This window comes from Citrus sinensis, chromosome 4, assembly GCF_022201045.2.
Source record: "Citrus sinensis cultivar Valencia sweet orange chromosome 4, DVS_A1.0, whole genome shotgun sequence".
In the NCBI taxonomy this organism is placed as follows: Eukaryota; Viridiplantae; Streptophyta; class Magnoliopsida; order Sapindales; family Rutaceae; genus Citrus; species Citrus sinensis.
The window spans coordinates 10,631,760-10,645,371 of NC_068559.1; the positions used below are offsets into that span (position 1 = coordinate 10,631,760).

General features: G+C 32.0%; 1 protein-coding gene and 1 pseudogene across 4 annotated transcripts; one reads left to right on the forward strand and one right to left on the reverse strand.

Annotated features, from left to right (window-relative positions):
- Nucleotides 1-3,442: 3,442 nt before the first annotated feature.
- LOC102616704 (ABC transporter I family member 6, chloroplastic) lies at nt 3,443-10,386 on the reverse strand. Of its 4 annotated transcripts, none has more exons than XM_006485454.4 (8): nt 9,919-10,386; nt 9,782-9,832; nt 9,466-9,687; nt 9,075-9,197; nt 8,379-8,555; nt 6,978-7,077; nt 3,930-3,986; nt 3,443-3,692 (listed from the first exon to the last, which is right to left on the reverse strand). In XM_006485454.4, exons 1-6 carry the CDS (start codon nt 10,234-10,236, stop codon nt 6,991-6,993), a joined length of 978 nt encoding a protein of 325 aa, XP_006485517.1. In that variant the 5' UTR covers nt 10,237-10,386; the 3' UTR covers nt 3,443-3,692; nt 3,930-3,986; nt 6,978-6,990. The 4 variants fall into 4 exon arrangements, with proteins under 4 accessions (XP_006485517.1, XP_006485515.1, XP_006485516.1 ...); XM_006485452.4 differs by having other exon boundaries at nt 3,930-4,012; XM_006485453.4 differs by having other exon boundaries at nt 6,971-7,077; nt 9,919-10,385.
- A 1,112-nt stretch (nt 10,387-11,498) lies between these two features.
- On the forward strand, nt 11,499-12,172 carry LOC127901854 (protein TIC 214-like; annotated as a pseudogene).
- The last annotated feature ends 1,440 nt before the right edge of the window (nt 12,173-13,612 follow it).

The following is a 13,612-nucleotide window of genomic DNA, read 5'->3' on the forward strand; positions in this document are numbered from 1 at the left end:
TAATACCAGTAAAACGAAAACAAAAAAGATAATTCAATCCAAATTCGCAGAGCTCTCTCTTTCTCTCTCTCTCTCTCTCTTCGTGAATACTCTTGTATTTCATCCACAATTGACTGTCACAGTTCTTCAAGCAAAATCGGCTATTGCGTTGAGAGAGAAAGTTGTTGTTGCATCTCGACTTCGTGTGCTATTACTATTGCGTCTTTGCTCTGTTGCTGCTGTAATTGAGAATCGACGGCTGCTGCTGCTGCTGCCGCTTCGTCTCTGCTCTGATTCAGCTAGTGGTGGTGGCGCTGCATCTATGTGAGGGTGGCGCCAACTTGAGTTCTGAGTTTGCAAAAGTGGGCAGCTTGCTTTGCTAATTTGGGGCTGGGGTTTTTCCTTTTCTCATCCCTTTACTTAATGATTTTAAAAAAATAAAAATAAAAACCGCACGATATGACGGGTTCAGTTCCAATTTGGATCACATTAAGTCCGGTTCATTATTGTGAAATCGTAATAAACAAATAAATTGGGGGCTGAAAAATCTGGTCGGAATTTCAATTTGTATTAATTATTGACTTTTTGACTTTCTTTCCAATAAAATTAAGCTATGTTCAAGTGTTTGTATTTTGGTAAATTTTGCTGCATCTATTTTGTTCATGTGATTGTTAATTTGTTTTGTTTTTCTGGGTCTTGTTCATATAATTGCTAATTTATTTTGTTTTTCTGAGTTTTGTTCGTATGATTGTTAATTGATTTTGTTTATTCTTTTCATTATTTCCTATAATTTCATTTCTCGTTGGGATAAATTCAAGAATTATGATTTATGAGTCCAAATTGTTTGAATGTATGATATGTGAGGGTCCTGCCTACAATTACTTTGGGTTAGTGTGCAGCTGTAGGTTCTGTGGAGGGTAAGGTAAAATAGTTTATGAATAAATTGAAGAATTGGTGATATAGGTAGTTACGACTGAAATTGTAGAAGAGTTTTCTTCAATTTCTACCCAACGAGTAAATGTGATATTTACAATCTCATTAAATGAAAGAGTAAGACAGCTTTGCTATTCAATATGTGTTTCATTAATTCACTTCGGTATTGAAACCCTGAAACTTTACTAACACACAAATTAATTAATTGATATAAGTTCTATTTTTTAATGCAACACCTTATGTCATCAACTTACATAACCATAACAAAAATCTTCAGTTACAAGATAATGTCCCATAATATAGAATATCCAACAATAAAACATGGCAAGAGGAACGCTGGCAACCTCAACTCCATACATCAGTTTGTTATTTGTTTAAACACATAAGTTGTAAAAATATTTTCAACTTACTACATGTGTTTTTTTACTAACCAGTTGTTCTCCTCCAGGTGACCGGACATAAACTCTATTTAATTTTTTACATATTTTATATTTTAAAATTTTGATTTATTGTAAACAAATAAGGGAGTTTGACACAATAAATTCTTAATATCTTAATATAAGGTATGACAAAATGGTATTTTCATTTATTGTAGACAAATTAAATTTAGGCACAATAAATACTTAATCCATCATAAAATTAAAGGAAAATAATGATAATTTATATAATTAATTTTTTCGGCAATAAATCTAAATAAAAAATGGCAAAAAGAATTTATTAAATTTTATGTCCTACTAAGAGTGGATCCATAACCCTAACTATTTCAATTTTTCAATTTAATTCAAATTAAGTTGCATAAGTTTTATTTTCATTTTTAGCAAAAGTAAAATAAACAAATAAATTTTTTTTTTTATATATCGACCTCGGACTCACTGAACTATAATATAACAAGACACTTTTATAGTTAAGAGTTAAAAGTTTACTTTTAAGTTGTGTCACCTAGAAGACTCTTTGTGTGTTACTATATTAAGAGAATTATATGCTTTCTACTTAATAAATTAAGATTTACAATAAAACATACTGACTAAAAGGGATGTATATATACAACACAAGTTCTTTCAAACACTAAAATTATTGTTTTTTATTTCACACTTATTACTTTAAACTCTTATATGAAACAAATAGGGACTACTAAATAACATGTCAGATAATTTTATTACTTCTTTAATTATTACAATTTAATTCGAGCTTCTTCTGTAACAAACTATACAACTCATACTTTCTATTACTTACAACAAATAAAATAGAGTATCGAATATATTTTTCTCTTTCTTTTTCATTGTTTTAACTTATCCTTCATCTCAATTAAGCCATTATTTCTTGGTTGATGATTTACTATTTTTAAATTTATTGTTGTTATTATTACGCAAATTATCATCATCATCATCAATATTTTAATATTATTCTTTAAATAATTTTTTTATTATTATTATTGTTCAAAATTAGCAATGACACGGCCTATTATTTAAACTACAAGAATAAAATTAAATTTATTTATTATTTCAAACCTCAGGGTTAAAGGGGAATTTTCTCCTTTTTTCCCGCCAATTACTTTCGCAGTGCATTACCTTCTCTTGGACCCTCTCTTCCAAATATTTTTGTCACTTTTTTAAAAATAGAATTTCGATCCTGCCCTAACCCAGAGTTGCACGCTTCCACCAACTTGTTTTCAACCAATAGTTGAATCTACCTGTTTGCTGTTAGTTTCAATGCATGTCTTCTTAACAAATGTTGGACCCATTACATGCATACTTTTATCAAAATCTTCTTTCCTTGTAGGTTACCGGCCCATGACCTTTTTGTCCGGTTACCTCCAATTGTCTTTGTGTCACTTTTGCAGCCGTTAGATGATATCTAAAGGCTCATTCACTATAAGACAAACGACTGGGGTACCAAACCCCTGACGCAAATTAGTTATACCCATTTTAATAAAGGGAGGAGATAAAAGAAGAAAGAATAAGGTCTAATCAGTAATCAATCAAATTATATTTTTACAATATAAATTTTAATTCAAAAAAGAGTGTAAATAAAAAATTTAATAAGTTCAAATATCTCTACTTTAATTAAACGCAAACTTAACTTTTACTGAAATATCTTTTTGGCTTGACCTCTCTGTCTCTTTTTAAATTTACTTTTGATAAATTCTTAATAATTTAAGATAATTGAGGATAACAAAATGTGTTTTTAGATTATGTTTTCTTTTGTAAAATGAATTTCAACTCAAAGATTATTTTACCAAAGATGAAGATGAAAACCAATCGTTCACGATGCTTGGAGGACAGCATGATTATTAAGATCCCTAGACTGCAACTGCAACTCAACAAATAGCCTAACAAAAAGATAATTATTGAGTAGGTTGAATAGAAAAATTAAATTTATTATAGTATTTATACTTTTTTCTTCCAAAAGTTAATTACCGAGATTTAGACAACTTACATCTGTTATGGTGTTCAATTAGACAATGAAAAAAAACACCTTAATAATTAAATATGATAATCACATACACCTAACTTTTCAAAGTCAGGAAACATAGATCAATACAATTTACCAAACATTTAATTACTTTCTTGCGCCGAAGTATTCATTATTAACCAAAACTAATCTTAAGAATGTAAATATTTAACAAAAACTATTGAAAATGCATTTAGAGAGCTAAAATATGTTACACCCAAAATAACAAAGAATTCCCATCCAGAAATATATAAAGCATTAACCAAAGATATTTTACAAAATAACAACCAGCAATGCGCAGCAGTCTTTATGGGAAGAAGCTAACATACCTGCACCAGCGAGATAACACGAATAAGGCTCTTAACATTTACCCCATATACAAACTCTAAATCATTTCACATTTTGTTAAACCATGTCAAAAATCTCAGAAATTTTGTTAGTGTAATCTTCAGATTTTTCTGTCTCTCATTTTATTATCCCTTGTTTTACTAATTTTACCCAATGAAAATTAAAATTTGACATCTGAAATAAGTGATTCTCAGACCATCATGTTCAGGAAAGCATACCTCGGGCATTTTACTTGCAGTAATCGATGTTTCTCCAACATAAAATATTCCCAGGTCCTGAAGACAACATTACTGCTTAATTGCTGAAAGAGGTACCAATAAGATTCATACAAAAGGACAATAAAACCAGTATAGTGCTTACAACAGAATATTTACACTGCAAATATATACACATTTGTTCACGGATCTGAGGCACAAAATTCTAACCATAACAAGCTACATGGAAAATTCTTCTAACAGACAACACTAAAATATCCCCCAATGAATGGAGGAAACATGGACTGCAGAAAATGACAGCTCCCCAAATTTAGAGGATTTGCTAACACTACAAACTTACAGTGTTTTTTCCATTGATTTGTGCAAGTGCAACTAGCAGATGGCATGGGTAGTAAGAAAATGATAAAAATAATGAAGGCCTTAAAACAAAGCTCTTCTCATATGATTCAATAGTCAACTAACTCCTTGTGGAAGAACAGATTTTCAGGTGTAACCTTTTCCAAGCAGGAGAGCTACAACTAATCTATGGAATAATGATAAATACTTGCAATGTTTGTATCCCAAAGTCTTGGATCATAGTGATGTGGTGCTGCATTCAGACTGCCATTTCAGTACAGTAATTTCATTATCCAATCACCTACGTAATGGTCATGAATGAATGCTGTGTCACTTTGCCTCAAATACTTGGGATTAAACTTTATGATTGTAGCATAGCTACTAATCTACTATCAGTTCCACTAATCACATGGCATTTTGCCTCACTTGATGGAATTAACAGTTCAATTCGGAAGCAGGTAAAACTGGAACATGGATTGCTTAATAAATGAACGCTTGAATCCAACTCAATGCAACCACCTTTAGCATGTAAAAATCATACATGTCTACTCATTTTCTACCACATTGTTAAAGCAACTGATCATTAACAAACTGTTATGTTGTTGTAATTTTTCAATTCATGATCTTCTATATCCTAGGTCTAGCGTAAACCTAAATGGAAGCTTTAAAATTAAAGAGTAAAATAAGAAGAAGAAGGATAATTGGTGCACAAATTGAATTCGCAAATTATTCAGTGCCTATCCTTCCTCAACCATGTATAAGGCAAGCATGAATATGGCTACAGTGACCTGATAGGGTTTTTTCTATTGTCGTCTAGCTTTGTATTGGCATTGAGACAGAAATTAATGTATCTTTCAGATCTTCCCAGCTGTTGATGCCATTCAGTCCATTTCTTATGTCAAATCTAATAGACCATCAGCGTGCGGTACACTATCAGCTACCAGATCATTCACCACATCAAATGCTGACACTACTTCCCAGATCATGACAAGCCAACTACAAATACTTGTCAAAATCTTACCAAGACCTCTAGATTCTCTGAAATTAGACCCTCTGACATAGAAATCGGAGTGCAAGGACTTAAGACATAAGACATAAAACTGGCATTGGACTTGGTCTGATGTAGTAAACCAGAGACAGCAGGGCAGAAAATCTGTGAAGACAACCTATAAAGCAAAGAAGAGACATACCCAATTCTATCCAAAGAATTTCAATGGAACACACATGGCTCTTATGCACAAATCTGAAAAAGCAATTTGAAATTTTAAGGATAAAGCACCGATACCAGCGCTCTTTTACTCTCATCCACGACAAATATAGAGATATATTTGCCAAAATGTCACAAATCAAAGTACAGAATTACCAGGACGGAGCACTTATTAGGAGTTCAAAAACAGAGCTCATAGAGCATTACACATCAGTTGAGAGTCAAAGAATGAATTAAGAAGAAATATATAGGAATGAAGTGAAGTCTTGGCAGTGGTGTGAATTCATCAGAGGTGATGTAAAACTATTGGAATAGAATATTGGGAAGGTAATCAATGTCTTATAAGGCTACTTTTATGATTGATATTTACTAAAACCAGCTAAAAAGTGAGTAGAATTGGGAAACACTAGAAACAGAATGAGACACACAGACAGATGAGCGCGATAGAAGAAAAATCCATGACACCATGCTTCCTATAAGGTAAGGCACTTAGTCTAATGAGATCTTAGAAGACACTTAGGTTTTCAACTTCTCTTTATGCCAGTATCCTAATTCCCACTTTAATCAATAACCATTTAATAGAATAAGGTTTGCTTATTGTTAAAAAAAGGGAGAGATATTTTCGAAATTCCAAGATATAAATACATGAGTATTGGTTATTATTCCGGGGCTATCTTTCTATATTTTATTTTATAGATGCTTACATATATAATTGCACAAGACAGGACACCAATGCTCCTCTTTCTTTAGCTGCTAAATTTCCTATGTTTCTCTCTTCTTTTCCTCAGTCATTCTTAGTCTTATCTTTAACTTTTTTTTGCATGCAACTCACGAATCATATAGAAAGTGCAGAGTGACAAACAATTTCAATGTAATCAACCAATTGTATGATTAACTATGGATACAACAGTATTTTGACTGTTTAACAAAACCACAGCTAAAATTAGGTACGGGGTTCATGGTGTACAGCATACCCATCCCCTACCTGCGGCCAAAGTTATAGGTCTTCACTGTAACAAAGGATATAGTAATTGACTTGGCTTAACCAGAGAGAAGCATCTGTACCTGTTCTCTTTTTCTTTTTCTTTTTTTTAAACCCCCCCAACCACCAAAAAAAAAAAAAAGAAACACATTTTAAGATAAGAAATAGTACTAAGGTAGAACAATCTTTGCCTCTTATTATGCAGTCCATTGTCCCAACCTATAAAGCACATGCTGAGCATGAAACTACAAGAAACATGTACAGAAGGCAGCAGCGGATAATTGACAGGACACAGAAATCCATCAGAGGCAAGGTCATTGTAAGATTAAAAGCAGTTCAATATATCCAAAACAGGCAGTAGACAGGAAAGTTAGCTTAGCTGATCACTGAACGGATAAACAATTCTTGACCCATTAAAAATAAAGTAGAGAAGCGTTTCACTAATTTGAGCTCACAATATGACAACAAATCCGCTACAGCAGGAAACAAAAAAATCTTAGAAAGAGAGAGAGAGAATACCAGTTACCAATGGTCTAAAATTACGATCCAGAGATTGCTTTATAGCCGCCTTCCTCAAGAACTGTTGCTATGGAGGCATCCCCCGTTTTTATGATTCTTCCATCTTCCTAAAAGACCATAGACATTATCCAAAATAAATTCAATAAGAACAAAGACTTAAAATGTGTATATTTATTAAAAAGTAAAGTTGAGGGGAGATCAAAGTCTCATATATCTATCTATAATTAAAATTCTTTTTTTTTTTTCAAATCCTTGTTAAGCTCCTTTAGGTCTGATTACGTTATTGAGTTGAATTTCTCTTCAAACCTTGAACTTTAAATTCTAGCTTTATAAAAAATATATATATATATTACAATAACACCTCTCTATAGTGATGCTCTATAAAGAAATAACCTCTATGTGGTCAAAAAAAATTTGATCCCAATTTGGGCCAATTATAAATAAGAATAAAATTCATATTGTAATAAATTATAATTTTTCTAGATCCTATCTTAAGAAACTTGCCTCCACATAGTAATAATTGTTTGAATATTCCAAAAAATATATGCTATGTTACATAGAAGGTTTAAGATGGAACAAAATATTTTTCAAAGTTGTCTGGGACATTGTTTTATACAATGTACTGTAGAGAAAAAATTAAAGAAAATGCAAACGTTTAGACTTTTAAGACGAGTTTGCATAACACTACATAGATACATGATAAGTTTTTTGAAACTATGTCTATCTCTTATTAATGTCTATATATTGGATTTGGAATGTTCCTTTAATTAATTAATAATACAGTGCATACTTTACCTCTATATCACTTGCAATAAGGATAATTAAGTCAAAATATTAATTTTTGTAACTACACATCCATTAAGTTATATCCTTCTCACAAAAATAAAATTAGTTTGGTTCAACAATATGATTATAGAGAGGTTTTACATATTACAATGAATAGTATGAGAAATGTATAAGCAAGAGAATCCTTTTAGCATCAACCTCCATAGCACATTTTCCATAAACCTAGCCCTCCAAATAGTCAAAAGAAGGACAAAGTCAAGGAAAAAGGTGGACCCGAATTTGATTTTTATAAAAATAACAAAATAAAAAACTGAATAGATGTTGAAATTGAAAATATTTCACAAAGAGTTAATATGTTCAACAACAGCAGCTAATTTAAGATATCTGACCTGGCTTTTAAAACAAATATAACCTTTTAGGCCATGGTTAAATGCATTTAGTGATCATTTAAGGTTTTAGCATCCAACAAGGACTAAATGACCATTTCAATTTATCCTATGTGCCTATGGGATCCCCCATATGTAATTAACTTATTATCCCATTATTATAAAAGCTTTCTGATACACACTCCACCACAAATATGAATCCACAAAGTAATTTTGTAACATTCAATTTGACTCACCATGATATGGATAAATGTAGGTTTTATAAACTCCAAAAGCCGTCTATAATGAGTTATCATCAGTAAAGAATTCTTAGGAGTCAAAAGCCCATTCACTGCTTTTGCTACATCTCTTAGTGCATCAACATCCAACCCCGAATCGATTTCATCTAATATAGCCAAGTCTGCTCCCAAAACCTGTAATACACAGAAGCAAACGCCAAATGAGAAATGAGGAAATTTAAACATCAGGTTTCATCTCAGCTTTCCAAGAAAACAGGAACTCAAATGTGCATGGAACCTAAATATCTAGGTCTTCCCCCTCCCACTGCACTTTTTGGCTTAAGGGACTCTCATCCAACATTTTTTGCTCCAATTTCATCCATCAAAAAATTAAAAAAATAAATAAATAAATAAAATGTAAAAATACCCTCAAATCTCAATATTCAATATACAGCAAGGGGAAGTTCAAATGCAGAAAGAGCATATAATTCCTTTTCATCAATTTCAACTATACAAAATAATATAACCATTGGCAAAACATAATCTCAAAAACCAATGAAATCTTAGAAGTGATAATTTTTCTATTACATCAACCACTGTAACAGGCATATGGTGGAAACAGCCATCTTATTAGGGCTTCGAATCATTATCAAGTTATTTTCCTTATAAGAAACAGATCAGAATTAAATTTAAAATGAGAAAGCATATTCATACCGCAAGCTGTAAAATTTCGTTGCGTTTCCTTTCACCACCGCTAAATCCTTCATTGACATTTCTATTAAGAAAGTCAGTCTTCATGCTCAACCGTTCTAGTTTAGGGTACAAGTAAGCATAAAACTGCAAGCAAAAAACAAGATAAAAAGTAAATTAAACATACTCCAACCAGACGAATCAAACACAGAAAGATAACTGACAATATGTTTGGAAGTACTTCCATATAATGAAGCTATTTAAGGAAAGCATCGTATTGAAAAAGCACCTACTACGTAGAAGAATGGAAGCTAATTTAGCATATGTTAGTGAGTTGCGACTGCTGTGTTTATGCTTAATTTCACTATTAATTGGCAGTTGATATTTATGAATCATACAGTCATTAATATCTAACCTCAATTGGTCCAAGTTCAGGCTGACCAAGTTTTCTTCTACGAGCATTATAAGCCATGTGAAGGAAGTCAATATTGTTGACTCCCGGGATCTCAACTGGAGACTGGAAACTCATAAAAAGGCCAGCAAGTGACCGTTCTTCTGGCTCCATTTCTAGAAGATTCTCCCCTTTAAACACGACACTCCCTTCTGTCACTTCATAATCCGGATGCCCAACCAGAACCTACACATCGTTCACGCCCTAATGTCAGCAATTTTTAATTATTTCTTATTTTTACGGATAAAAATATTAAGAGAATTAAAATTAAAAAATAAACCTTTGAAAGAGTGCTCTTCCCAGAACCGTTCTTTCCCATGATCGCATGAACCTAGAGATGAAAATCAAAAGAATCAAGCTAATGCTTTCATTTCATTAATATCAGATTTAAGTTGAAAACTGAATTTTGAAACTGACCTCTCCTTCGTTGACCAAGAGATTGACGCCCTTGAGAATTTCCTGCTTGGACTCTGCGATCACGGCCGTTAAGCCTGTGACTTGAAGCAGAGGCTGGCTTTTCTCATCCTGACCGTCGGAGGAAGATTTCAAAGGAGAATCGACGGCGGAGAGGGCAGCTGTTACGCGGTTGAGAGATAGATGGTGACGATGGTAGTTTGACCGGCGACAGAGAAGGGGAAGGGCGGGAAGAGTAAACACGTGAGATTTAGAGGGTAAATTTGAGAATTTGAATGAACAACAAGAGGTGCTGGGGTTGCTGGGTAGAAATGCAGCCATCACAGCACGGCAGTTAGGCAGTCAACAGTTTGCTGCTCTCGCATACACACACACACATATATAGAATCGCAAGTTTCGAATTGGATTTGTTGGTGGTGGATACGGTAAGACTTGAAAGAGTTTCTTCCGCTGGTTTTCTTGGAAAATCAATTTCAAAATAAACTTTTAATTTTGGTCTGGTATGTGATATCATAAGACTAAAATACCCCGTTGTTGCCAAGTACTAAAATATTCCTATATGAAATTATCAGCTTCGAATTGGATCCGATTTTAGCCTCCGATCGGATCATTTATCGAATAAAATGAAATCCATTTCAATCCGACAATCCTGTCGAGTTGCCAAATTAAATAAAAATAATAATTAAATAAAAATATATTATATGCCTAAAATTTGTTAAAACTTAAACCTAAATAATAATATTAGCGCGTGTAAATAGGGGTGCATTCAGTATTATTTTCAAATCTTGATTTTTGTTTTTTGAATTTATGAAACACCAAATATGTATTTGGTTGATCATTTTTTAAAACGTTTTGGAAATATAAAATTCAGTTTACATTTTTAACAAAGAAAATAAGAAATTTTTTTTTCTAGTTTTCCTTGTTTCCCAATATTAAGTTTCAAAATGAACTACATTCTTCCACCATCTCTCAAAGTAATAATATAATAAAACCTCTTCACAGTCATATTATTGAGACCAAATTGATTTATTGCTATGAGGAGGTTATAACATAATAGACCTACAATGAGGTATTGACGATGATTCTCAAATATCGTAGAGTAGAATGGGATATGATGAGATAGAATGTAATAGAAACAATGATTTAGGAAGGTGTTATCTACTTCTAACAGTCCAAGTGAACTCTTTTATTCTGACGTTCTGAATTCTTTAATTTGGACTGTAACGTAAGACTAGTCAGTTAACAACTGACCCCTCTATTTTTGAGCTACTGAGGAATAGTGAGAGATTGTATTTCATACAGTTCAAATCCCGTTTCTCAACTCATGACCAATATGAACTCAAAGTTTGCTTTGTAACTCTTCAAACTTCTTTGTAGTGGTTCTATTTCATGCCTCATTTTTTTTAGGAAACCTCAAATTAACTCTGTTTTATTCTATTCCATCCATATCCAATTCTTGTCATTTAATATCCCTTTGGTGTCATTAACATAAGAATTGACATTTCTACATATGTAAAATTAAAAAAATCACCACATAATAATTCAAAATTTGAAATAGAAAAGAAAAAAAAGGGAGGTTTATGATGATTTTTCAATCTTTCATACTCAGAAATCTAGTATCCTTATGTGTGAAGATAATTAATTCAGTCATTATGGTCAAACTCTATTATGAATATATGACCACTTTCTTTCATAGGGCCATCTGATCTCTTCTTTATCCGAGTTCAGGTTATGGAAGAAATAGAAGAAGGTATCAGCAATAATTGGTATTATAAAGGAACAACAAATGAAGTTTATATAGATCTATTATGCCCCTTTGCATCCAGCATTTAGAATACCATATAAAATAACTACCCTATATCTTTCATATTTTTGTATCATTTCTTCTGGAATAATCCCAAATATTTATTTTAATTATATAACATCTACTACCAGAACTTCAATGCATAATCTTAGCATTCAATATTTATTCCCGAGTAATCTCATTTTTCAATCATTCAACCATTTCCTTCTACCAAGTTCAATGTCCGCTAGATTAGTCAACATTTATTTGTTTTGATGCAATAACAGGATGTTATTTATAACAAGCAGTTTTGGTGGTTGGTTAATTTGTCACATTTTATTCATGAAATGGGTTGGATTGGTATTAGTTTTGATGAAACAAAAGAAGTCTATTAGGTCTAATGTACCTATATGATTTAATAAGTACCTTGTACTAGAATTGAGAAAAACTATGGCTCACTTATTTTTACCATGAAACTAAAAGTGAAAGAACCTCAAAAATGGAAGACAAAGATGTAGAAATTGAAAAACTTTCGAAAGGGGGCTAACCATGAACAAAAGGTATCTCTCTCGAAGATCTTTCTTTTTTCCTCTTTTGGAAGAAAAGGACGATTCAGACAAAATTGAGAAAATGGAAGGGATTTGAGTTAATGGAATGGGGAAAAAAGTCTGAATTCTACTTTTTTTTATGAAACTTCTTATTTGAATGGGAATCAAGAAAATTTGAAATTAGGAATATTTTAATTATTTAACGAAAGGAAGAGAAATATTTATTATTAAAAAAATTAATACTGAAAATAAAGATAATAAGAGATACAATGAGATGCGACTTCTCCCTAAATGCTTTACAACATCCCCTACCAAAAAAGAAAAAGAAAAGAAAAAAATTGTGTAGCTTCAAACGTGCTTAAAAGTTCTAGTTCTAGTAGTATTTATGTGAGGCAGTTATTCAGCATAAAAAAAACTCTTATACACAGAGCTTAGCAATATTGCCATTAAGAATAAGTTTGGATTCAAGTTGTATAAGTCCACAACGATACATTATGAGGCTCGATATGCATTGAATATATGTAAATGGTCATTTCGAGCAATAAGGCTGAAAGAGAAAGAGAATGTAAAGTGGTTAGCAAAGAGATGTGACAAGTACACACTTGTCAGATTGATATTTTCAATAACGATCATCGCCAAGCAAGCAGTAGGGTTATTAGTGACATAATCAAGCAAATTTTTTTTTATGCCGAATCAATATACACTCTGAAAGATATCATATCAGATGTAAAAAATGATTATGTAATCAATTTATCATACCAACAAGCATATTGGGCCATGGAGGCAGCTCTTGAATCAATACTAGGAGTTCTAAGAGAATCATATAATTTACTTCTCAAATATTGTCACGTCTTGAAAGACAAAAATCACCTTTTGGATAAGCATAATAACTTTTTGTACTATTTTTTTGGTTCTTGGATCTTGCATCAAGGATTTTGATTTAGTCCATGAGCCTAGTGGTTACTATAGACGAGACTCTTTTGAAAGGTAATTGCAGTGAGATTATGATAGTTGCAATAAGCTTGGATAAAATAACCAAATTTATCTGACAACCATTAAGATGGTAGATTTTTAGAAAATGATGCATCTTGGAAATGATTTATGACAAATTTGCATGGAGTTATTTGAATTGTTCCAGAGTTGATGTTTATATATGATTGTTGTACATCCATCCAAAAAGCTGTGTATACGGTATTTTCTAGTGCATTACACGATATTTTACAAGTATTCTTTTAAGCAGACATCTTAAGAAGTAGTAAAAGTATGTGATTCTGTAAAGTTTTTTTTTTATATATAAAAAAATAGAGGGTTTGAAGTGTATGCATGTAGAAGTAGTAAAGTATTTGAAAGACGTAGGCTTTAATTA

Bases quoted from the DNA above. Each gene is read 5' to 3' on its own strand.
- LOC102616704 (XM_006485454.4), bottom strand. From the start codon at position 10,236: ATGGCTGCATTTCTACCCAGCAACCCCAGCACCTCTTGTTGTTCATTC. The intron at 9,198-9,465 runs GTTAGATATTAA...TTTTGCTTGCAG, and splicing joins CTGAACTTGGACCAATTGAG to TTTTATGCTTACTTGTACCC. The intron at 7,078-8,378 runs GTGAGTCAAATT...ATGGTCTTTTAG, and splicing joins CTACATTTATCCATATCATG to GAAGATGGAAGAATCATAAA.